General features: G+C 44.1%; 1 protein-coding gene across 1 annotated transcript; it reads left to right on the top strand.

The window, feature by feature from the left end:
* Positions 1-2,742: 2,742 nt before the first annotated feature.
* LOC134363626 (cytochrome P450 27C1) lies at positions 2,743-24,547 on the top strand. The gene is made up of 9 exons (XM_063079243.1): positions 2,743-3,015; positions 8,558-8,748; positions 10,429-10,628; positions 13,251-13,460; positions 14,516-14,679; positions 17,728-17,894; positions 19,124-19,202; positions 19,691-19,894; positions 24,431-24,547. Exons 1-9 carry the CDS (start codon positions 2,743-2,745, stop codon positions 24,545-24,547), a joined length of 1,605 nt encoding a protein of 534 aa, XP_062935313.1.
* The last annotated feature ends 1,477 nt before the right edge of the window (positions 24,548-26,024 follow it).

Raw genomic sequence — 26,024 nt, 5'->3', positions numbered from 1 at the left:
TTGCTAAGTCAATTCCTGCTCCGCCGTGACCGGCAGGTCTGGGTTTTGGAACTCAGAGCCTTGCTTCCTGGAATGCCTTGTACAGTCGTTCTGTTTTCTAAGATCCAGTTTGATTTGTTCTGTCCCAAGCTGTGCTTACCTAACAGCCCCCGCATTCCCTTTCTGCATCCCAGAGATTAATCTGTGGTCACCTGGATTGGAGTTCTGGGAGGTGTTAAAGATTCTCTTGGCTTTACATCCACAGACGGCTGATTATTGTGTGTAGAGTTTATTCGTTTAACTTTTAGAAGGCAACCGTGCTTCCCTTCTTTTGTTGGGAAGGGCAGCTTGTTTCCCTTTGTACTGCCAACAAGCTGGTTTTCTTGAGGGAAAACATCTGCACAAAATCTGGTGTCAGTTGAGATGGGGACAAATGGTGCTGTCCTGTCTACTTAAAATCAGAGGCTCACTTCTGTTTCTCTTGCTCACTGGAGCAGAAAGGAGCAAACAAGTGGATGGTATTTTCCCATTCTGGAAAAATATTATTTCAGTTATTTTTACTTATATTTAAGATTTCTTATAACATTCTAACATTCTATCCTTTATTTCCTCTCCACTGAATTCCCCCGCAACTATGAGAATCACTTTTATCTTAAATAATCTTTTTATTATAAAGGCAATACTCATTACAGAAAACCTGGAAAGAGACCAAAGTAAGTTACTTTTATCAATTTTTTTTTTTTTTTTTGGTTAGAGTAAAAGAAATTCTCCCAATCAAAATGATTTATCCTATTTCTGGGTTCATATATGTTTTCCACTAATAATAATTAGCTACAAAATAGTAATAAGGAAACAGTATACTGTTCTATTGCAGAATTTCAGACTGATCATTTATACCAATGTATTGAGACTTACAACAGACTTCAGCTTAATTTCATTAGGGCTTGAGGCAAATATCAAGAACTTGTGCCTTTATTTATATCTACAATGATGAAAACTGGCTTTAGAAGTCACCAGAGACGATATCCTAAGACACAAGAAACCAAGGAGACCCCTTTCCTGTTTCCATGTATGTTTAAATCTTCTCCCTCCTTGTCTTTCTCTGTTTTCTTTTACTCTCTTCTACCTTCTTTACTGCTGACTTTTTCTCAGTTAGCCGTAATAGAGAACTGACTGTGTTTAAATAATTTTATATATGTGTGTTTAACAGTTTCCTGTCCAGAATGGACTAAATCGGCTTTTGACCTATGTGGTCCTTTAATGATTTCTTTGTTCCTGAGGACTAGTAACCCTCTGCAGAACTTTAAACGGGCTCTCTAAGCACAAGATTACTGGGCCATTCTTCACACTCTGCCTTCTAGTGGAATTGCCACCCCAGTTCTATTGAATGAAGCCTTCAGTCGCTGACTGAATGCTACTTCCTTCAGGAGAACTTTCTTGAGCACCACTCCTTCCTATGGTATAACTAGATGTGATCTCTGCTTCTCACAGATTGTAATCGGGCTTGTATTTGGGTACTTGTTTTATTCTTCTTACAGGTTATAAGCTCCTTAAAGGCAGGTTCAACGTCTTACTTGTGGAATTCTTTGCAGCTACAGTGCCTTATAAATAAGAGTTGCTGAGTACTCATGAATCAAGTTCTATACACTGCATAACTATGGTCTTCTTTGCTTCACTTACGTGATGCAATTATTCAAATGCAATGTGGATTTAATACAGTTGTACAGGTACAAACTACTAACCAGAAATAAAATATTTTTGCTTAGTTACAATACTTTCTGTTTGTAGACTTCAAAATTTTTTTACTTTTTGCCTTTAGGTGCACGAGTACAAACTGTATGAAATCGTTAAATGTGTTCGGTTTTCAGAGTAAGTTGTTAAACTGTTAACTCAGAATCTGGGCTCCCTTCCTTGAAACCAGATGGACAGACTTCTTGCCTTTCCCACGCCAAGTCCCTCCCTGCGCGGGCCACTTCCTTCACGCAGCCAGGCCCCGGGTTCTGCACCTACGTCAGCAAACTCCTCCCTCCTCAGCTGCATGTGGAGGGGCTCACTTCTCTAGGCATCGTGCAAGAGACTAGTACTTGTGAGGGACCGGAGAAAGGCCACATGCTCCAAGCAAAGCCACTGACCCTCGCATACTTCCTCACTGCTTCAAATGATGTGCTGGAATAAAAGTAATGAGTCCCGAAAAGCCATCATAAAGGGTCCTTATTATCATCATGGAAACTCGTGGTAAAATGACAACGTGGCCATTTTACAATACAGGGAACTAGTGCAAAGTTAACAATACGTTTGTTCTCCTCTTTGAGTATTTAATTACAATAGTATAACTTGAAATCATAAAGATCTGTTTCCAAATGCAAAGAAAGACGAATAGAATTTCTTTAGTAGACTTCCTACGGTAATTTTGAAGTAAGGAAATAATTTTTAAAATCCCAGTAGACTTTTTCTTCGGCTACGGTTGGACGTGGGGTTGACCTTAGAACTCTGTGCTTTCAAAGAACGCTTAAATGGCGAATTAATGTGAGGTGAAGGAAAATACTAATAGCCTCATTCTCGTGCGGTCTCATCACAGGCTTTTTTCTCCCAGCCCCAGGGGAGGGACCCTTTACTAATGATCTGTGTAAACCGATGCTAAGGAAGCATGAGTTCGAAGAAGCGCTGCTCGAACAAGTTAAAACGGAGCAAAGAGCAACCCCAAAGGGCAGCCCCCGAAACGAAAAAGTTGCTGGAACCAACCAACCAGTGCACACGGTCGCCATGGCTCTGCTGGCGCGGATCCTGGGCGCCGGCGTGCGGCGGGCGCCCGAGCGCGGCGGGCTCCTGGGCTGCGGGGCCCCCCGGCGACCCCGACCCGCGGGCGCCCGGCTGGCGGCGGGGGCGCGGGCCGAGGACAAAGGAGCCGGGCGGCCGCGGGCCGGGGGCCGGGCGGAGGGGCCCCGCAGCCTCGCGGCCATGCCGGGGCCGCGGACCGTCGCCAACCTGGCGGAGCTCTTCTGCAGGGACGGCTTCAGCCGCATCCACGAGCTCCAGGTAGCCGCGCGCGCCGGGCGGGCAGGGGCACTGAGGAGGGGGTCACGCGAAGGGGACGCGGGCAGCGCTCGTCGGGAAGGGGAGCGCGGCGTGTCCGGGGAGAGGTCCCCGGGAAAAAGGGGCGCTAGGCAGGGGGCGTCGGGGAGAGGGCTTTCCACGGAGGGGACCCAGGGACGGGACGCCGGGTAGGGCCCCCGGGGAGCGGCGGCGGCCGGGGCGCCGGAGGGGGCTCTGAGGAGCGTTGTGCGTCTTTACGTGGCCGACATCGTGTTGCGTTCGCTTCTAGTCCTTTCTGTCGGTATCTCATAATGCGAAAAAACGGAGGTTCGCAGGCTCCGGGTGCCGTAACCTCTACGGGATGGGGTGGACACGTGAGAGCCCCAGCCGGGACCGGAGGCAGGGATTTAGGACGAACCCAGCCGTGGACCGGCTAATTCTGCACGTTTCTCACCTTGGCCCCAGTCTTGTCCTTCCTGTGTGCACCTCAGATTGCGCCCTGCACTGCAAGGCGGCCGCCGAGAAGCTGCGTCCACTCCCCGTCCCTCTGTAGCTTGCTGCCTCTCTTCACCGGCTCGCCTTCTTGGCCCCCTCCCCCCGGCATGTACTTATTTTTGGGATCTGGGCCTTTTGGCCTCTTCCGAGAACATCCCCCTCTCGCTCCCACCCACTTGCTTTTGTCCAAGGTTTACTGGTCCCTCGGGACACTTCTCAATCAGCCTCTTCTAACCACCTACCTGGGTTTCAGTCATTCACTATTTCTGTCAACCGTCCAACGTACGTGGTGGTGCAGGGGCCTCTACTAAAGTTGGAGAAGCAGAAACCTCATCAATAGAGGAAACGATGGAGCACTAGGAGCAATTTTAATCCCACGGAAATCTCAACAGGCCACCTCCTCTCCATCCTCCGCACCAACCCTGCACAATTTTTCCCCAGACGTGCTTATAGGAGTCGAAAATGATTTTCTGTGTAGAATCTGAACATAAAGATATTGGGATGATCGCTGGCCAGTTAGCTTAGTTGGTTAGAGTGCCACCTTGTAACACCAAGGTCAAGAGTTCTGATCCCTGTACTAGCCAGCCACCAAAAACACACACAAGCAAAACCCAAGATATCAGGATGATAATTTTCAAATATGGTAAAAAAGATTTCACTTGCTTGTTGATGAGTTCAGTACAGCCTGATTTCTAAAATTTAATTAAATTAATCTTTTATGCACCCTTTCTTCCCTCTGCTTTCTTTCTTTCTTTTTTTTTTTTTGGTATGGGACTCTGAACTCTTGATTTTGGTGTTATAATACCACGCTCTAACCAACTGACCTAACTGGCCAGCCCCACTTTCATTTCCTCTTATCCTCACACAATAAACGCAGGCTTTGTTCCATGGGCACAGGTTCTTTGAGAAGCTGTCCACTGTTAGAACCTGTGTCTTGAATCAGGACATGTCTCAGTTCAGCTTGGTATTTTCCATTCACCTGCCCTGCCTCCAACCATCATTGTGAAGCCGGCTCTTCCTGACCACTGCTCAGACAGCCCTTTGCCACGCCCATGACCCTCGGGGCAGACATGCCAGAGTGCATAGTCGTGCCAGAGCACACAGTCATGCAGCTGAGTCATGTGGGGATTTCTCATAACACAGCAGACGGGACCCCAGTGTTCACAGCTTTATCCTCTTTCTGGGTTCACTTTTTCCTTTTCTCTCCAGATAGCACTACCCACACTCTCGTATAAGGCACTCGTAGGAACTCTCACCTTCCTACAGCCCCTCTGAGGATCCCAAGGGATCTTGCGGTTATCAGCACTTAAGCCAGACTTCAGGTGTACTCAGGTGCTCTGACAGGATATGGTTATAGTAAAACCCTCTCTCCTGCCCTCCAGGTTGCTGTAAGGCACATCTAAGTGGAAGAGCATTATTGTTAGCCATCACATCCAGATTACTTGGACTTGACTTACGATTGCAGAATGTTAGCTCAACAAGAGATCTTAGCATTTGCCTATACAGTTCAGCTCTCATTTTATAGATGGAAAAGGCCCAAAGTATTATCTAAGTGACTTGCCCAAGATCACACAGCTGGTTAGTGGCAGATGAGACATCATAACCTGGGTTGCCAGACACTGTTTTAGGTGTGACAGAGCAGCAGGATCTGATACCAGGAGTCCTGCCCTTCAATGCTTTCCCTCTGCAACCATCTGCGGAGTCTTAGGCTAGTTACTTATTTTTTCTGGACCCCAGTGTCCTCATCTGTGAAGGAGACTAACAATCTCCATTCATCTTATGGGTTATTGTGAGGTCAAATGAGATTAGGTTACGAAACTGTAATAATAACAAATAAATAACAATGAACATTTCTAGAACTCTTTTTGTGTGTTAGGCACAGTTTTAAGTCCCACATGTCAGGTAAGTTCTATTATTCCTCCATTTTTCAGGTGAAAAAACTGAGGCATAGTGGGACCTAGCTTCCCAAGGTCACCCAGCTAGTAAACTATGAGCCAAGATTCGAACTCTAGAGTCTGTGCTCTTAATGTCCAAGCAGACTCTAAGTACTATGACTGACTGTATTGCTCCAAGGCCCACCACCCAAAGGGCTGTAAACAGTCTGTATCATTTCTACTGCCAGGTTGCTTGTGCTGATCATGCCCATTCAGTAGCTAGATTTGCCTGAGGAGTGGCCCATTCATCCCTTCAGTGCTCTCCTTCAGAGACCTGGACTCTTTTGGGATCATTTATTTGTTAGGCAGAAGTGACCCCTTGGAGACTGACTCATTCCAGTTGAGTCTGAGCATCTTCACCTTGGGGAAGGTGGACCTTACCCAGGTCAACAGAAGAAGTGAGTAGTTTCTACTTGAGGGCAGGACAGTGGAGAAGCAACAGTCTCTCTGATCTGCCATTTCTGAGACTGAGAGTTGGAGTGATAAGAAGTGTTGGCAGATGCTAAAGACAGCCTTAATCATTTCCCCCAGGCCCACCCCTGTCATCGTCATGCTGAGCCGTGTTGGAGGCCTCACCTGCCATTTTCATCTTTTAACTGAATGGTTTAGCCCATTTACATTTATTGTAATTGTAATTTCTTCCTTCCTTCCTTCCTTCCTTCCTTCCTTCCTTCCTTCCTTCCTTCCTTCCTTCCTTCCTTCCTTCCTTCCTTCCTTCCTTCCTTCCTTCCTTCCTTCCTTCCTTTCAACAGCTTTCTTTTCATTTTTTACTTCCTCTTCAGCTGTAAGGTAAGATTTATTGATATATAATTCACATACCATACAGTTTACCCATTTGTAGAAATTTGAAGAAATACCCAATCAATTTTAGAACATTTTCATTACCTCATAGAGAAACCCTATATTCTTTAGCTATCACTGCCCCCCTCCCACCACCAACTCTCCTATTCTCCCAGCCTTAAGCAACCACTAATCTACTTTCTTTCTCTATAGATTGTCTTGTTCTGGACATGTCATATAAATGGAATTATGTAATATTTGGTCTTTTGTGACTGGCTTCTTTCACTTAGTATAACATTTTCAAGGTTCACTCAGGTTGTAACATGTATAAGTACCTCATTCCTTTTTATGGATGAATACTATTCCTGTGTATGGATATACCACATTTTGTTTATCCATTCATCATAGACATTTGGATTGTTTCCACCTTTCTTCTATTATGAATAATGCTGCTGTGAACATTTGTGTATATGTTTTTGTGTAGACATGTGTTTTCACTTCTCTTGGATATATATCTAGGAGAGGAATTGCTGAGTCAAGTAGTATTATTTGAGGAACTGCCAGACTGTTTTCCAGAGTGTATGTACCATTTTACATTCCCACCAGAAGTGTAAGAGGGTTCCAATTTTTTGCCAGCACTTGTAATTACTTGTTCTTTTGATTATGGCCATCCTAGTGGGTGTGAAGTGCTATCTTAAGTGTTTGATTTGCTTTTCCCTGATGGCTAATGATGTTGGGCATCTTTTCATATGCTTGTTAGCCATTTGTATATCTTCTCTGGAGAAATGTCCATTCAAATCCTTTGCCCAGTTTTTAATTGGCTTATTTGTGGTTTTTACCTCAGAGTTGTATGAGTTTTAAAATGTATTCTTGATACAAGTCTCTTATCAGATATGTACTTTGCAAATATTTTCTCCATTCTGGGAGTTATCTTTTCATTTTCTCAATAGTGTCTTTTACAGCACCAAAGTTTTAAACTGTGATGAAGTCTGATTTTTTCTTTTGTTACTTGTTCTTTTGGTGTCATTTCTTAAGACACTATGCCAAACACACAGTCACAGAAAGTTTTATACTTTTGGCTCTTATCTTTAGATCTTTGACCCACTCTGAGATAATTTTTGTATGTGGTGTGAGGTACAAATTCATTCTTTGCCTGTAGCTGTCCAGTTGTCCCAGCGCCATTACTTTAAGAGACTATTCTTTCCCCATTGAAGGTCTTGTTGCTCTTGTTGAAAATCAATTGACCATGGATATTTGTTTGTGTTTCTGGACTCTCAATTCTATTCCAATGATTATGCCAGTACTGCACTGTCTTAATTACCGTAGCTTTGTAGTAAGTTTTGAGATAGGAAAATGTGACTCTTCCAACTTTGTTCTTTTTCAAGATTGTTCTGGCTATTCTGGGTCCCTTTCATTTTCATATGAATTTAAGGATCGGCAGATCAGTTTCTACAAATAAGCCAGCTGGAATTCTGGCAGAGATTGTGTTGAATCTATAATCACTTTGGGGAGTATTTCTATCTTAACAATATTAAGTTTCCCAATTCATGAATATGGTATGTTTTGCCTTTTATTTAGGTCTTCTTTAATTTCTTTTAATGATGTTTTGTAGTTTTCAGTATATGTTTTGCACTTCCTTTGTAAAATTTATTTCTAAATATTTTATTCTTTTTGATGCTATTGTAAATGGAATTGTTTTCTAAATTTCATTCTGTATTATTTAATTGCTAGTATATAGAAATACAGTTGATTTTTGTATATTGATCTTGTGTCCTACAAACTTGCTGAACTTGTTTATTAGTTCTAATAGTTTTTTAGTGGATTCCTTAGGATTTCCTGTATGTGAGGTCATGGCATCTGTGCATAGAGATAGCTTTACTTCTCCCTTTCCAATCCAGATGCCTTTTTCCTCATTTTCCCGATGGGGGCATTTTTTAGAGGTTTGTTACATATTGTCCATGGAGGTCTCGCTTGGCAGAGTAGGCTGGGCACTGCTTAGGTGGAGCCATGGGCCTGTGGGAAAGGGGAGCTTGTTTGGTTTGGAATGTTCATCTGCTCAGTTCATCTCCATCCGTAATGACATCTCTCTTGTTGCTTCATACAGCTAAGGTATTTTAAAACACATTGCTCATGAATAAAAACATCTATGAATATGATTAGGTGAAAAGACATTTATCTCAGGAATATTTAAAGTTATTACTCAGATTCAGTTCTGTATAATACAGAGCTTCCCTCCACCCCAAATTTCTGCTCCTGTAACACACAGGAATGTTTATGTTAAAGGTATATCATATCTGTGTATTTTTTCCTTTTTTGATTTCTCCTTGGTATTGCAGCAGAAGCACACACAGGAATATGGAAAAATCTTCAAGTCTCACTTTGGTCCTCAGTTTGTAGTATCTATTGCAGACCGAGACATGGTGGCTCAGGTGCTCCGGGCGGAGGGGGCCGCGCCCCAGAGAGCCAACATGGAGTCCTGGCAGGAGTACCGAAGCTTGCGGGGGAGAGCCACCGGGCTCATCTCAGCGTGAGTACATGGGCCAGGCTGAGCCCTGGGCCGAGGGAGAGCTCAGAGGGACCTCCCCCAATGCTGGGGTTTTAAATATCAGCTTTGAAAAAAGCACAGAAAGTCCAGTGCAATAGTGTCCAGTAGCCTCTTGTGTGATCTCCTAAGCGCAGGTGCTGCAGGACAGGTGGGGGCTCTCTCCTTCCTCTGTGAAGAGGTTTGACTGCAGGGATGAGGTGGGGTCACACTTGCTAGGGGATGCTCTTCTCAACCATGCTTTGTGGCTTTAGGTGTCATTCAGTGACAACTGAGGGAGCTGAAGTTCGCAGAGCCCTTGTTTGAGGACAGGTGAAGGAGGGTGGTCAGCTACTTCAGGAGGCCCAAGGAAAATTCCCTTGAGGAAGGGCTAAACACCTCCAGCACTGATCGCCATTTGATGGTTTTCCCGTCTCATAGCAGATTGTGATTATTACTTTTGAGCAAGATTCACCAACACCTCTGTGCCTTCTAAGAACTAATGGGTATGCTGCCAGGCAGGGAGGAGACCACGAGCGTCTGCAGACCCTCTGGCCCAAATCCTGTGGCTGGAGGGTCTGTTTATGGCTCATTTGATGTATGTGTCCACATACATGAGCTGGGGAGAAATACAACCATCAGTTTCTCAGATAAGATGAATAAAAGTGTGACCAGTGTCACCAGGGTCCCTCATTTTCTGTCCTGCGGGAAATAATTAAACAGCTCCTCCTAAATGTCCAGCCTGAGGTGGGAGTGGTGGAAGGCTATGGCAAATACTCTTTGTTCTCTGCCCCATCAGCCAGGGGCTCTGAAGCCTGGGTGGGTGCCCGGACACCCTCTTCTGCTGAGATGGGAGCGAGGAGGTGCTGGTGACTTTAGCACAGGGAGGGGGAGTGTCCAGGCTCAGGAGACTGGCTGGCTTAGCATGGGTCCTCCAGAGCAGAATCTGAGGCGAGGCTTTGTGTGCAAGTGGTTTATTTGGGAGTCGGGAAGTGAGGCAGGGATGGGAGGGAACAGTAAAGGGTGTGTGGAGGGGTGGGTTGCTCTTGTGGGCAGCCGAGGCTCAGTCCCACCAGGACCCTCTAGGAAACTGGAGAGGCTCCTCAGACCTACTCCAGGGGCCTCACCAGTGTCCCGCCTTCACCAGCCTGGGTTGCTCCAGGGCTGGAACTGGGCGGCCTCAAGTGCAGCCACAAGTGCAGCCGGGAGCCCAAGGCCCCAGTGCCCTGGTGACAAGCTGCATCTCTCTCTCTTTTTTAATATTAATACTTAAGTCATTAATATGTGTATGTATATGTATATATACACACATATATATACATTGTATACATTTTTCTCTTTTGCTCATTGATAGTCTCATGTCTTTATTATGATACTCTTTCAAGGTTTTTCAAAGAAAATCATATGACTTTTACTAAAGATGATTCCCGGTGGTCATTTTTCTCTTAAAGTTTGCTTCCAGGGCAACAGCTTAAGCTCTGACAGACTCCACGGCTGCAGTTATTTCTCCTTCTTCCCAGCAGAGTCTTTCCCATCTCGATTCCATTTTGACTGGCAGATCTTATTGATTCTTTATGGCCTGGAAGTTTTTTTTATATACTGGAAATTTTTTTCAGACGTTCCTTGAATTCCTTCCCAGAATGTCAGTGTAAGTAAGATTATTTGAAACTCATTTTATTTTTCTAGGGAGGGTGAACAGTGGCTCAAGATGAGAAGTGTATTGAGACAAAGAATTCTGAAACCAAAAGATGTGGCCATTTTTTCTGAAGAAGTCAACCAAGTTATTGCGGATTTAATTAAAAGAATCTATATCCTCAGGAGCCAGGCAGAAGATGGAGAAACTGTGACCAATGTCAATGACCTTTTCTTCAAATATTCAATGGAAGGTGAGTGAGGTGGAGTCAGGAGGTGGGAAGGATGGAAGGATGGACACTTGCCAAAAGCAGAAGTTACCACTCACTGGGCATGTCTTGTGCCCCCAGCACTGTGCTAAGCCCAGCACACACATGGGTGTGATCCCCACAGGGCTAACATGAACCAGCTGTGTCACCGCTGTTCACAAATGGAGAAACTGAGACTTAAAAAAAGAACTTGCTCAAGATTACACGCCATCCCCTTTTTTTCAGAGGCAGAAAGTTAGTTTCTAACCCAGGTCTGTTTAACTCAAGAATCCATGCTCCTAACACATCTTGGTATAATTTAAAAAAAGGAACCATGTTTAAAGGGGATCTACTACAAAGTCACTCTAGCTTTTTAAATCAATGCTGGATGGATACTACATTCCCATGATTCAAATATCAAAACCAAAAGGTACTCAGTGAAAATTCTCCCTCTTTCCTGAATGCCGCTAAGCTCACCAGTTTCTTATGTATCCGTCAAGTTGTACACACATACGAGGAACTGCATATATTAGTTTTATTTTTAAGAAATAAATGGTTGCATACCAAACATATTGCTCTGTACCGTGCTCTTTATTTAAAAATATATTTTGGAGGACGTTCTCATATTTATTTATTTATTCATTTATTTGTGGCGGCTGGCTGGTAAGGGGAACCAAGCACTTGTCTTGGTATTCTAACACCAGGCTCTAACCAACAGATCAACCTTTTTTTGTTTTTTTTTAAAAAAAATAAGTTTACCTTACTTCAAATTTAACTCTTAGGTTAACTTTTTAAAGTTCTGATAGTAATATTCTCTAAAAATAGAAACAAAATCACCAGTAAAGTGAGTTTTAGACACTTCACTGATTCTTTGAGGTCATTTCCTCTGGTCCTTTAGCTCTCTGGGCCTGAGCTCTGTTTTCTGGCCACGTGGAGCCACTTTTCTTTTTCTTTTCTTTGTTTTTGTTTTTGTTTTTTTAACTTTAAAAAATTAAAAAAAAAATTTAATATTATTTATTTATTTTTTTAGCATATTCATTGTTACAAATCATACTTATTCTTTATACCCCTTATCCAATCTCTCCCCTTTTCCCTTCTGCTCCCCCTCCCACTCCCCCCTCTAATAACCATAGATTTGTTCTCTCCATCTGATAGATGAACTGTTCCTCTGTTGGTCTGTTGCCTAGATGATCTGTATAGTACTGAGACAGGCGTGATTAAGTCCTGCCCTATTATTATAAATCAGATGCTGCTTCTGTTACTCTGGAGTGTGCTTTGTGGAGAGAGAAGATCTCTTCTTTCTTTCTTTTTTGGTCTCCGCTGGTGCCTCTCTGTGTGTCAATGAAGTTGAGTCTGGCGTGCCATCTGCACGGTGGCTGTGACTGCTGCCGTAGAGACCAGCTGCTTTTGCGGCAGCCATGGCAGTTGTGGTGGCTATGGTGAGCTACCGCGTGGAAACGGTGTTTTTGGTGTGCTCTTTACCTGGTTGCGGCTGGGTTCAGCTTCCTCTGGTTCCACATGGAACCACTTTTCAACTCTTCAAGGTTGGGCATGTGGCCGAAAGATGACTCACAGTTGACAGGAGGGGCAGGAAGAGGCCCTCTATCAGGGTTTTGCCTCCACCTTCCTGAGAATTCCCACGAACTGTAGGGAGGAGGGTGAGGTGAGGCAGAAGGATCTCAGAGGGCTCTGAGATCTCACCCTCCCTAAAGGCTTGTCCTTTAGACCTGAGTTTCAGTCTTGTCATGGCCTCCTCCTGTGCAACCTTAGCCAAGCTCCTTAGACTTTCTCAGTCTTTGCATTTCCTTCTTATAGTGTGTGTCTTACTGTGTGTCTCATGGAGCTACTCAGATGAAGCAGTGAATGTTGACGTAACAGTACAGTGCACGGTACTGTCAACCTAAATAACAGAGATTCTCCAAAGAGAATGAGTTTATTTGGGAGTGTGCAGAGGATTTGCTGATCTGGAATATGCGGGCTGTAGGAATCATAGGCATATATGTACAAAGAGGTTGAGGCAAGGGGAAGCTTTTAAAGTCAAAAAAGAAAAGTACACACAATTTGTTTTGAAACAAAGAGAACATTGGTTACAGGGACTTATTGCAGGAGTTGAAGCCAGCTATTAGTGGAGACGGTATCAGGCAACTGTTCTTGTGCATCCAGCTAGCTGTGCTTGTCACTAGAGTAGCAAGCTGCAGTTTGAAGGGTCCTTGCAACAAAAGTTCTTGTTATGGGCACATGTGCGTAAGAGCCCTTCAGAGAGTCTTTGTGGTAATTCTTACCATAGGCATGTCTGCACAGAGGCTGAGAAGGGAGGGCCCTTCTTTTTTTCTGTTTTCTTAGCGTTTGACACAGGTGACATCATGTTGGTTCTGACAACTTTCACAGTACCTAGCACTAGTCAGGCCTTGCCATCTGTCAGCACGATATGCCCCGCTCCCTTCAGCTAAGGACGCACAGAAAACCACAGGTGATAAGAGTGACAATGCCTTACTCATGAAAGGCACCTGGACCGCTGTTTTTTTTGGTGGCTGGCCGGTACTCGACCATTTTTGAAAGTTACTTTTATTGCACATTGATATGGTAAATCTAGAAGAAGATGGCTTTTAAACTCACTTTCTCGCCTAGGAGTGGCCACCATCCTTTATGAGAACCGTTTGGGCTGCCTGGAAAACAGCATCCCGCAGCTGACAGTGGAATACATCGAGGCCCTGGAGCTCATGTTCAGCATGTTCAAGACCTCCATGTATGCGGGCGCCATCCCCAGATGGCTCCGCCCGCTCATCCCAAAACCCTGGCGCGAGTTCTGCAGGTCCTGGGATGGACTCTTCAAATTCAGTAAGAGAAGCACTGAGGGACACTTCTGTAAAGCAGACTGACTTGACTTCACTGCTTGTCATGTGACCAACTCTTGTCCAGTGGGCGACTGTGCCAGAGGGTGCTGGGTGTAGCTACATGTTGTTATTTGGAATTGTGACGGTCAGATTGGTTTCTCAAATAAGCAAAAAGCATGTACGTGTGTTGTGGCTACAAGTAACGTGACTGATTTTTCATTTTTAAATTGTTTTAACTTTAACAAACATGCTAGCAGTGATATGTGTAAGTAGATATTCATGGGAGTTGAGGTCGTTAATCTAATAAATGGGTCAGTGCTTAAAATGTTGAGAGAGTTTCAGGCCTGAGCACACTCATTCTAACATTCTCAAATGCAGCTTTTTGGAAAGAGACAAAATCATTTGTTTCTTACCTGGTGAAAACAACTTTTGTTCAAACTCATGGTGAAACTACAAAGTAAGGAGATTAGTTTTCTTATGTGGCTGAAAGTTTTTACTATAAAAGCATTTCCAAAAAGAAAAAAAGTGATTTCCAAAATGCTTAGGACACTGTTTTAGAGCAATGCTAACACCGAAGGTGTCCCACGGTGTCTTTTGAAGATCAACATTCATTTGAATATATAGGTTCTGATGTATATAGTGTGCTTCTGTCGTTTTATGGTAACACCTCAGACAACATCACAAGGCTTCTTCCCCTCATTGATTCATTTCCTCTGTGGGAAGCATAGTGGGGGGGAAAAGGAATCTGCGTTCTTGTTACTCCATATCATATAAATAACTTTTGTGGCCACTGGATTGGTAAGGCAAACATTTGCAAATACCTTATACATTGTTTTCAAAAAGGAAGAAATACTTAGCTTGTCTTTAATCTTTCATTCATTTACACAAGCAAGTGTATGAATGAAGCCTCACAGTGACGATAGATGACTCTGGGTTTCCTTAGCCTCTGTCACCTGCCACTGGTTTAGTTAAGGTACTGGGAGGGTGAAGAGGAAATTGAGATTGCAAAGGTGATTCTCAACCCAAACTTCTTTCAAAAGAAATACTGTTTTCAAACAGGCCAAATTCATGTTGACAACAAGTTGAGGGACATACAGTGCCAAGTGGACCGAGGCGAGAGGGTGAGCGGGGGACTTCTCACATACCTCTTCCTTAGCCAGGCGCTGACACTGGAGGAGATCTACGCCAATGTCACCGAGATGCTGCTGGCTGGTGTCGACACGGTGAGTCTGTGGGAGTCTGTTTCCCCAATAAACAAAGCACATGAATCCCTTCCTAATACTCTGCTGGAAGCTGTATACTTTTAAGGCAGATAATTTAAGCACATTGTATACATTTGTACTAGCAAAAGGCCAGCTTCACTGCTGAAAAGCTCCAGGAGAAAACGCTACATACATATAAAATGTGAGTCTAAGGTGCATGATGAATTCTGTGAAAAGCATAACCACAATTCCATTACCATACACACAAAGTGATGACGTTTTAACGTTTAAAAATCATTCCTTGTTTGCAGACATTGTGTTTATTGTTTCATGATATCAGACATGAAGAGGGCACAGACATTAAAAAGCCTTATTTATTATTTAAAATATTCCAGTAAAGCCAGCAATTTGTTTAATTTGTCCTCAGTTTGTTTTATAGAACCAGCATCACTTTAAAACCAAAACCTACTGAAGAGAGTTTAAGGAAAGAAAACTTTAATAAATAGTTCGACATAAGAATATGTATGCATATGTGTGTATATATTAATATAAAATAAAATCCTAGTGAATAGAATCCATTAGTTTAGCAGCTGAATAATATACTATGACCTAGGAGGGTTCAGTATCAGAATGAAACAGAGCACTGCTGGTTGACTTGGAGGGAATTCCGTATGCTACTAAGTGAGAAATGAAGATTCAGATAAGTGTGTAAACTGTGCTCTCGTTGGTGAAACATGGTGGCACTGCCCCTCCCTGTATGCGCAAGGGCACATCTGTAAGCGATTGTGTGGACATGGAGAAGAGAGTGCAGGGTTCACACCAGGCTGTTAGCATGGGTTACTTGGCTGGGGGTGGTGTGGTCCAAGGAGGATGGGGAGCCAAGTGCCTTCCAAAAGCATATGTGTAAAAGGATACATTTATTTATGCATAAAAATGATATATATGTGGGTATAGGTACAGAGAAGCTTGAAAATTTGCTAAAAGGAAGTGGTGGAACAGGAAAAAGCAGGCTCTTGCTTTCTGTAACTGGTGGAAAGCCAGTCAGTTGAGTGAGATTTCTGGTGGGAAACGAGGGGAGCGCTGGGCTGGAGTGGGGTGCTAAAGTTGGAAGTAAGGATCAAAATTGCATGGTGCTTTGCTGTTTCCAAAACACTTCCATGAACACCCTTCCAGTCTCACAGATTCTGAAGGTGGGGTCATTGACTTCATTTAACAGGTGGGAAAACTAAACAACCAACCTGGTCGCTTTTCCTTTCCACAAGTACTTTTCCTTTCCACAAGTGTTTCTTGACCTTGATTAAGGCACAGACCTCCCTTCTAAAGGGAGAAAAAAAAACCAGGGTTGACATATTATTTTTATTATAGTGTCACCTAAGGGTGGAAAAGCAAAAACAGTACAAACTCCCTATTCTTATGGATCTTCTGTAACAATAAAACAAAAAACATATAAATTAAATGCAAACTAAATGATACAATCAATGTAAATTCAAATTAACTATGTGATGGATGGTGTGGATTTGCTTAAATTAAGTCAACCCTTGAACAGTGAAGGGAATCAGCCTTGAGCTTATTAGGACACACTTGTACCTCCTGCCCCCTGGCGGTGACTAAGAGCATCACAATGAAGTGGAGTTGAGAAGGGACCAGGTTCCTTTTAGCATCCTAGGACAGAAGCCAGGAGACAAATGCTTATGATTTCATACTCATTTTAAAAAATCAGCTTTATTGCAGTATAATTTATACACAATAAATTTCAGCCATTTAAACTTCACAATTCGATACAGATTGTCGATACATGCAATCATTTATGAAACCACCACATTTTTCTAAAAATGTGTATAAACGGAATCATTCAGTATGTGTTCTTTTGCAACTGAGGTTCAACCATGTGGTAGTATATAACAGTAATTGATTCTTTTTTATTACTGAGTAGTATTCCATTATATGGATATACCTACCATGTATACACTGTCAGCCTTCCATATCCATGGGTTCTGTACCTGTGGGTTCTGTATCTGGGGATTCAACCATTTACGGATTGAAAATATTGAAAAAAAGTAACAATACAATAATAAAAAATAACACAAAAATACAGTGTATCAACTATTTACATAGCATCTAATTGTGCTAGTTATTATAAGTAATCTAGAGGTGATTTAAAGTATCCAGGAGGATGTGCATATGTTATAGGTAAATACTACAAAGGATTTGGATATCCATGGGGAGGTTCTGCAACCAATGCCCTGAAGATGCCCAGGGACAACTGTAGTGCTTATTCCAGGGAAATGATATCAATATGGCCTACTCGTTAGATTTTTTTATTAAATAAAAGAAAGGCATTTATACTGTGGATACCATGTTTGTAAGGGAGTGAAATACAATTACGTAGATGATAGTATTGATTTTAGTGAAAATCTTATGATCTAGGAGAATAAAATAGCATTATTCTCAATAACAGGAAATGTAATTCTTTAGTCTGAGAAGTGGCATAAAAAATGATACTGCTTTGCACAGATGAGCTATTCAATCGCTCTGTGTTGGCTTTACATGATAAATGCAGGTGGACAATGGCTAACTAACAATCCTTTGAACACTCCCCATCTCTAGATTAGGTGGTCAGAGCAGGCCGGCCCAGCCATCTTGGGCTTGTGGGATGCTGGTGGGCGGTCTCCTCTTTCTAGCAAAAACTGGCAACCCTGGAAGAGAAGGTCCCATGATGGTCCAGGCAGAACTTTCAGGCCTGACCAATAGACCCTGTATCCCTCAGGCTCTACTCAAGAGGAGACCTATTGCTCTCCAATGATTGAAAAAAGTTCCAAGATACTTTTTTCTTTGGCTTTTCATGACAGCAGTACTTGAGTCATAGAGTTGATGCTACTTTCCAAAAATATTTGTTTGGTTTTTCCGGCATGGATTCAGGCAAAGACTCTTTTGTTTGGGTAAGACATCACATGCTACAGCAGGATTGCCTGAGTAGGGTTCCGCGCTTGCATTTATTCGTGCGTGACGCTGCCTGCTGTGTAAGGCCTCGGCCTTCTCACCACGGTGTCTGCTGCTTTCTCCTGTCAGACGTCGTTCACGCTGTCCTGGGCGGTGTATCTCCTGGCGAGGCACCCGGCTGTGCAGCAGATGGTGTACCAGGAGATACTCAAGAATTTGGGAGAAAGGCATGTTCCAACCGCAGCGGATGTCCCCAAAGTCCCATTGGTCAGAGCGCTCCTTAAGGAGACCCTGAGGTAAAAGGCTTACCCAAATTCATGTCAACAAAATGTGTCCTCTAAGTCTCTGGTTCTTTATCAAAAGCAGTCCTCCAGCTAACCTCAGCAGCTCAACTGTTCAGGAAGGGAATGTTCATAACTGTCTTCATTTCCTCCCTGCTCTTGTCAGAATAGCAGAAAGGCTGTTCTGTCTTATGGGTTGAAATATTATTGCTCTGCTTAGAGATCTTTGGAGCAGTCCTGTAACATTGTCCCTGCTTTAGCCAGTTGTTACCTCAGGTGTTTCCCAGCATGTTCCTGGATTCATCCCTTTGACTTTGCTCCTCTGAAGATAAAGTGGAGCAAGATTGATTTGTCAGAAAAGTACTTTGAGCTGCTTGGCTATTATCAGAACTGTTTACAAAATGCTATGGTTCTTGTGTGAACATCTTAGTTTGGATTGGAGACACCACACGGTGAGGCGTGTGGATTTACTGACAGTTGGAAAAGCTGGAGCGGGAGGAAGGTGGGTTGCCTTGGGTGGGGGGATGGTTTGGGTGGGAGGTGGGATTAGATGACCAGTGAAATTCCTAACCCCTGTGAAGTCAAGGGACTCTAAACACAGCATTCCACTATGGAGGAAACGCCATGACTCAGAGCAAAGGTTCCTTGCCGTAGTATACACTAAGAGAATTCCTTCAAACCTGATCTGGTAGTGATGCTGCCATTGTATCACATCCTCAATCTATATGCTGTTTAATCTCAAAACAAAAACAAAAACAAAACAAAAAAGAAAAGGAGCTGCCTGGGTGGTTTACTGGTGTTTGATAATTAAGGTTATATTCAGAGTTTTCTTAGGACCAGCTCTCTGAGACAACCCGATAGCTGAAGTAGCATTTCTCAAAATGTATTTCATGGTGCCCTGAGTCCTATGAACTATTCCTTGATAAAGTGGTCCAATGGTCACAGAAAATATCAGAAACTGGGAATTTCCCCTCTTGGGAACACAACAGCATGTTGAAGGCTTTGCTTTGTGTTTTGCAAATGTTTTTGACCTTGGAACCTTTTTCACATTCCTCAGAGAATTCGCAGGGCAGAGCTGTCTAAGGAGCCACAAAGGTCTTGCCAAATTTTTTAGCTGACACTGCACCATGTTTTACTCTTTGAGAATTTTTAATGGAAATGACAATATATCTAAATTTCTAAATGTTTAATAAAATATTTTGAAAGTCACTACTCCATTCCTGTCCCTGTTGGCTTCTTTCCAGGCTGTTTCCAGTGCTGCCAGGGAATGGCCGGGTTACCCAAGAAGACCTGGTTATTGGCGGGTATCTTATTCCCAAAGGCGTGAGTTTGGTGGCCACCGGGGCGGGACTGGGTGGTGCAGTACTGGCTGAATTGGAAATCTACTTCTTCATTCAGGAAGTCCTTGTCCCTAAGCAAAGATCAATAGGTTTCCTTCTGCATGTATTTTATGATGTAGATGGGGCTTTAGGAGCAAGGAGGTGAACTGTGATCTCACTGCTCAGAAGGGAGGCAGACACTTCTGTAGTCCACAGGCCTTCCCCCTTCTCCTGCAGGCCCTGTGGAAGCAGCGGGTCCCTTCCCGGGGAGTTTCTGAAGGTCTTGGATTGTCTTCTCAGTGGCTGCACTGGCATCAGGGGTGGAGGGTGAAGTGTGAAGGGAAGGAGGAGCTGCTGTCCTGGGTCTTCATGGACCTTAAGTGGGTCCCCGGTGGGGAGCATCTCCAGAGGGACTGTCCAGCTAGGGCTCTGGCCTCTGCTCTGGTGTGATCTCGTTCTTTCTTCCTTTTCTGTTACAAATGGCTGCCTCAGACCCAGCTGGCTCTGTGCCACTACGCCACATCCTACGAGGATGAGAACTTCCCCCGGGCCAAGGAGTTCTGGCCTGAGCGCTGGCTGCGCAGAGGAGACCTGGACAGAGTAGACAATTTTGGGTCCATCCCCTTTGGTTATGGCGTCCGCAGCTGCATTGGGCGGAGAATTGCAGAGCTGGAGATTCACCTCGTCGTGATCCAGGTGGGTGTGGAGCTGAATGCCGGCTGCGGGCTCGGCTGCTGTTACTGGACTCAACTGGACTTTTCAGTTAAAAAAGAAATTGTGGTTTTGAAAACCTAAAAGCAAGAGCTTTGCATTAGATTCTTTTTAGGTTTTAAAATGCCACTCCTGGCAGTCACCATCTTTAACCCCATGGCCACTTGCCTTGTTTCTTTCCTCCCTGGGATCGTGCGGGCAGAGGTAGAGATGTTGGAGACTGAAGACCTTTGTGGTGTGTGTGTGTCACTGGGAGGCTGTAGGGGCCCAGAGCTCAGCAATCCTCCATCACACAGGGAGTTCCAGAGAGAGGGGGATGGGAGGATGTTAAGTGAGTTATCCTCAAACATTATGGAGCATAAAAGCCACCAGGGAGCTCCTTAAAGTACAGACTCCCAGGCTGGGGCCCCTGGCTGACACTGACACCAGTGGTACATGGGCCACACTCTGAGAAACCTCGGTGGTCTAGGAAAGTGGACAGGGTGGGGTGTGGGGGCTACCCCGACAGCTCTAATGGCTGTGTCTGTAGGTCAGTTGCTGCCTCTCAGGCATCCCCAGCAGGCCACCAAAAGGAAGTTGCACTTGACCCTTGTATCAGTCTGTTTCCTTTGCTTATAACAAAATACTGAAACTGGGTAATTCATAAAGAAACAATATTTATTGCTTACAGTTTTGGAGGCTGGGAAGTCCAAAGTTCAGGGAACACATCTGGTGAGGGCCTTGTTGATGGTGACTTTATAGTAATTCAGGGTGTCACATGGTGGATGGCTTCAACAGAGAAAGAGTGATCTTCTCATGTTGTCCTTTTAAAGCCATCAGAACCATGCCTGTGACCACCATTAAACCATCAGTGGATTAATCCATTCACTAGGGCATGGTTCTCACAACCTAAGCACCTCTTCAAGGCCCCACCTTTCCATTACCATAATAGGATTTCCCACCCACTTAACAATCACAGTGGGGGCTAAGTTTCTAATCATGGAACTTTGGAGGACACAATTCAATCCATAGTGACCCTCTTACTGCCTCCTTTGTTTACTTGAATTAGGCTTTTATACGGAGCAGTTGCTCTAAAGCTTTTTAGGATGTGAAACATCAAGAGGTCTTAGGTTTTGTTAGAGAATACCTTACATGTTAATCCTTAAGTATTAAAACATGTAATTTTGTGTTTGTACTACATCTGAGTTCAGGCTATCGCATGAACTATATAACATCTGAAGGAAATTTTATAAAAGAAAAAGCCTGTATCAGAGAAAATTCTACCCATTAGCCTCTCCTGCAAGTTTGGGAAGACAAACATTAACCATTTCAGCAATAGGAAACCTTGGCCCAAGGTTTTGGAGCTGCTGTCATTGACTCTGAGTGTAGGAAGAACGTGAGGATCACCTGGTGACACAATATCCCCTTTTTGCTGGTGAGTTGGAGTCACTTACCAGGTCATGCAGTGGCAGGTGCAGGGTGGGATTGTATGCAGGGGCCTTCGTCCAGACTCGCAGGGATCTCAGAGTGTAGCACTGAGGGCCTGGGACCTTCATGGAAGGTGGTTTAAGGGAGTGTAAAGGAACAGGGCAGCCTGGCTGGCTCGGAGGAGGGAGAGAGGGATTTGGGTGGTCAGGCCTGGGGAAGTCACCGAAACCTGGAGAAGGTGAGTGCTACTGGCTGGGAAGCAGGCACAGAAGGAGGCGTGGGGAGAGCGCCCAACCGGCCCAGGGCTTGCCCTGGCGGGGGAAGCACAGTGGCCAATGAGGCTCTGCTGGGTGGGGCCGGTGGTACCAAGAGGGATGTGGGTGGCCAAGCGGCTACTGCTGCCAGTGAAGCTGTCCCTGGAAAGGGCGGGCCTTTTGGCCCCCAGGGCCCAAGCCCCGTTGGGTCCATGTGAGCGGCAACTCTGTGTGGTGTGGAGGGGCTTAGGGCAAGTGGGCTCCAATCCCAGCTCTGCTGTTCACTGGCTCTGGGACCTTGGGCAGATTCCTCAGCCCTTCTGAGCCTGTCACCTTGTCCACAAAAGGGGCCAAATCCCTGCCTCATAGGTGTGTGAGGAGTTGATGCACAGTCTGTGCCAAAGAAGGAGAAGGTGTTTCTGTTCTCCAGGCACCTAAACTAGGGGTCTTCCCAGGGAGTGTTTTCAGGAGGACTTAGCCCCTAAAACATTGCTGTCCGTTCTGCAGTCACATCCTGGTCAGGCAGAGGCATTTTCTACTGAGAGTCAAGTTTAATCAGCAGCAGGAGGCTTACCTCCTCCTAGGCTGTGACTGCCCGAAGAACCAGAGGAGACTCCCAAGAGCAAGAGGGAATAGCTGGGGTGCAGCCTGCAGCCTCATGCAGAAGCTGCTCAGCCTGGAGTCTCCTACAGATGCGTGGAGTTGGAAGAGGATTAGAAATGGGGTGTTTGGGGGGGGTGACGGGGGTTTTGTTTGTTTGCTGCTGTTAACATACAGATATACCTGCTGAAGTTTTTACTTAAAGAGTCCTCATTTCTGCCTGTGCAAGTATAGAAAAAGAACATCATTATTTATAATTGCCGAGAAAAAAGCAAAAAAGGAGAGAAGGCACAGATAAACAGTACTGGGAATAAGTGAGGAGACAACTACAAATGCAGTAGATGATTTTTGTTAAATCCAGAAAATACCACAAACAGCTTTATGCCAATAAATTTGAAGACTTAAAACATACAAACTAGAAGAAATATAAATTACCCAAATTGACTCAAAGGAAAGAGAATAGACCTAAGATGTGAGTCCATGATAAAAAGATCTGTCCCCCCAAATGTTCTGGATCTAGACGGTTTTACTGGCAAGTTTTATCAAACCTCCAGTAAATGTGCAAATAGAGAACACAAAAAGGAAGTCTCATTTTATGAGACTTACATAACCTTGATATTCAAACCTATTAGGCCAATCTGATTTATTAATGAAATTGAAAAATGTCCTAAATGAAGAATTGGCTAGCTGAATCTAGCAATGTGTAAAGCAGAAACACATCCGTACCCAATCAGGTGGCAGGAATGCGAGGATGGTCCGCCACGAGAAACTCTGTCAATATAATTCAGGAGAAAAATGATACAGCCGTCCCAAAAGATAACTGACAAAATCGAACACCCATTCATGAAGAAAATCTCTTGGCACACCAGCAGCAGAAGGCCTTCCTTAACCAAATAAGTGGTGTCTACCCAGCAGTTCAGTAAACATGCTGATAGGCTACTGGCAGAAGAGTAAAATCAGGAAAAAGATATTTGTATTGCAGAGAAGAATGTTTAGAAGATACACCCCAGCTCGTTGGGAGGTGGAGACTCGAGGTGGGAGAGAGAGCTTTGTTTTTTTTGCTTCAGTGTCTCCCGTATAGTTTAAATTTTTTCAGTGAGCACATACTGCCCACTCAGAAAGGAAGAAAGACCTACATGCAAGTCCTCCTTCTGCTGCATGGAAATGAGCCAGTAATTCTGCAAGGTCAGAGCAAAAGGTCAGAGGTTAGGTGTTTAGATGAAGCCATCTGGATGCTGACATTATGGAGCTGCCTGAGGACACGCCATTCAACTCCGTTCTTTAATCCAGTGACAAGGGAATGAGTTCAGCACATGTCCCCATTGCAGCCCTGACCTCTGAGCCCTGCCTGTCCCCTGACCCCTGCCTGACTCCATCCTGGAGCCCCAGCCCCGCCAGCTTCTTTGTCTGGGAGGTGAGGCTGGAGAGTCAGTGCAGGGCAGAGACAGACTGGGTCACAAGTAGAAGACCATGCTGTTAGTGGCTTATCTGCCTCCTGCACTGTCCCGATGGGCTGAAAGCAAGGCCCTCCCCATCTTCAGGAACTTATTTTGACAGAAGTCTTTACATCAGGTTGCCTTCTGTTCCCTAGGCCCAGGGGTGACTTTGAACATCATGCCCTGGCCAGTTGGTGGGGCAGATTATTGCTTTAGGCTGATGGGTACTTTGATGTTCTTCAAAACTCACCATTTAGGTACTTTTCAGTTTTGCCCTGGGAGGGAGGAAGGGCTGGCTCTACCTTTGAACTATAGAACTGAGAAATGGGGTCAAAGGTGCAAATCCAGAATGTTTCAACATGATGAAGTCTGTTCGATGGTTCACCTTGTCACTCCGGCTCCCCTGCTGCGGTGTCTGCATCATGTCTGAAGTGGAACCAGCAGGAGCCCTGGAATTCTACTTTGTTCCCCATTTCTCCTTGCTCCTTTGATACTTTCTTTATCCAGACCTAAAATGGAAGCGATAGAGGTAGAATTTTGAGATGGCAAATAAAACCTGAGTCACTGGAGCATTCTGCCTGCGTATCTGTCACGCTGGCTTCGCAGTTGCTCAGGGGACAGGTCAGGCTCCTGTACAAGACCTGGTGCTCTTTCCTAGTGGCCGGCATCACACTGACTGAGCAACCCGGTGGCCTCCGAAGTGGAAGTGCACGTGCGCCGCCTTGGCGCCTCTCCCTTCAGTAAGAGGAGGAGAAGCGTTCAGGGAGCACTGAGAATTTTCTGCTGTCCTAATTTTGAACCCTTCTCTCTCTTTTTATTCTTAGTTGCTTCAACATTTTGAGATCAAAACATCTTCTCAGACTAAACCTATTCGTGCAAAAACCCACGGGCTTCTGACGCCAGCGGAGCCCATCCATGTGCGTTTTGTCAACAGAAAGTAAGCCTGGGCCCTAAACCCGGGTGGATGGTGTGGAGCCAGCTCGCGGACACACGCTGGGTGTCCGTGTGTCACTGGTCACCCCGAGGAGGAAAGCCATCACCCTAGATGCTGTCTTGTGAGACTGGCCTCCCAGGTTCTAGGAGACTTGTACATCTTTATGCACAGTGATGTAAAAAGATTTCTGTTTTACTTTTGTGTACCAGGAATTGCCTTTTCTTTGGGGAAACAGCTGTTTAAAAAGCAACAGCTCTGAATCCTCATGCCTCATGCATTGTGCTAGACTCGATATTTAATTACTGGTGGTACCCAATGCATTTTTACAAGGAAATGGTGGTTTACTTACAAATTCAGTTCTTGAATATATGTTCTCTAGTACTGGCACCAGAGCTCTATGCTGAGAGGCAGTTCCAGCTTATTGTTTCTAATATGAAGAGGGAGCATTAAGGTGGCCTCTGTTACACTGTAATTATGGGAAGAAAACATCAGAGGCAACATTTTTTCTTGAGCACCAGATTTAGATCCTGTAGAGGCGTTCAAAATTAAAAGGACCGTATTCTTATTTTTCTTTCCAAACTAATCCTTGCTTTTCTAGTCATAGTGCCTAATGAAGTTGAATATTCATTTGTTTTTTTTTTGAAAGAGATAATAGGCTAAAAAATAAATTTCCTGGTGAAATCTAGAATAATCAGATTTTCTAACCAAATCTAAATACTAAGCAGATAGGAACTGGAAATAGGACTATGTGAAATGTTATTGCCTAAGTGAGAGAGATGAATTAAATAAACATTGTGGAAAATAGTGTAACTTTAGAACATTTTTATTTCAAGGAAAAATAAATATATAGAAGGACACACTATCGATAAAATAATATTTTTATTTTCATAGTGTTTTTTTTAATACCCATACTGGAAACATGATCCAGCCATTGGTTGTCCGCAAGGCTCTCCCCTGAAGCCCTGGTCCCCGGGAGCGGCCGCTTGTGCTAAGTGCTGCTGCCTCTCTTGCTGCTCACCGGTTGCCAAGAGGAAAAACCATGATTTTATAACGTTCGCTCCTGGCCATTATGCCTAAAACACCTTATTCCCAGTTCCATGACTCTTTTTACGTAACCCTTATCAGAAATCATTTTCTTACTAATACATGCCATTTGTCTTTTTTCCCTTTAGTAAGTCGTTCTGCAAAATAACCCTCAAATAAAATAGAAATAATATTCATTTCACATGCCATTTTTGTTAAAGTATATAACAATGTGGAAATCTCTGTGTGATGACAGAATAAGTAGTATGAATGCTGTAAAAATAAGTACAGTTAAATATGAAATTATGTCATACAACCATCCAAGTGTTGGATTGCTTTGAGGTCGTAGTACATATATTAACTTTTATAAACTAGATAAAATTGTATTCTGTTTGAGACTGCAGTTAAAAAATAGTGAGAATCAGCTACTTGAAGTGATGATCCCTTATTCCCTGTGCTAC

Source organism: Cynocephalus volans, chromosome 1 (genome assembly GCF_027409185.1).
Source record: "Cynocephalus volans isolate mCynVol1 chromosome 1, mCynVol1.pri, whole genome shotgun sequence".
In the NCBI taxonomy this organism is placed as follows: domain Eukaryota; kingdom Metazoa; phylum Chordata; class Mammalia; order Dermoptera; family Cynocephalidae; genus Cynocephalus; species Cynocephalus volans.
This window is presented reverse-complemented; position numbering and strand designations above follow the sequence as displayed.

What these genes read in the sequence shown, in the direction of transcription:
- LOC134363626 (XM_063079243.1), top strand. Translation starts at nt 2,743, where the DNA reads ATGGCTCTGCTGGCGCGGATCCTGGGCGCCGGCGTGCGGCGGGCGCCC. An exon ending in GCCGCATCCACGAGCTCCAG is followed by an intron (nt 3,016 to 8,557) that starts GTAGCCGCGCGC and finishes TTGGTATTGCAG; the next exon opens with CAGAAGCACACACAGGAATA. An exon ending in CTCCTTAAGGAGACCCTGAG is followed by an intron (nt 17,895 to 19,123) that starts GTAAAAGGCTTA and finishes GCTTCTTTCCAG; the next exon opens with GCTGTTTCCAGTGCTGCCAG.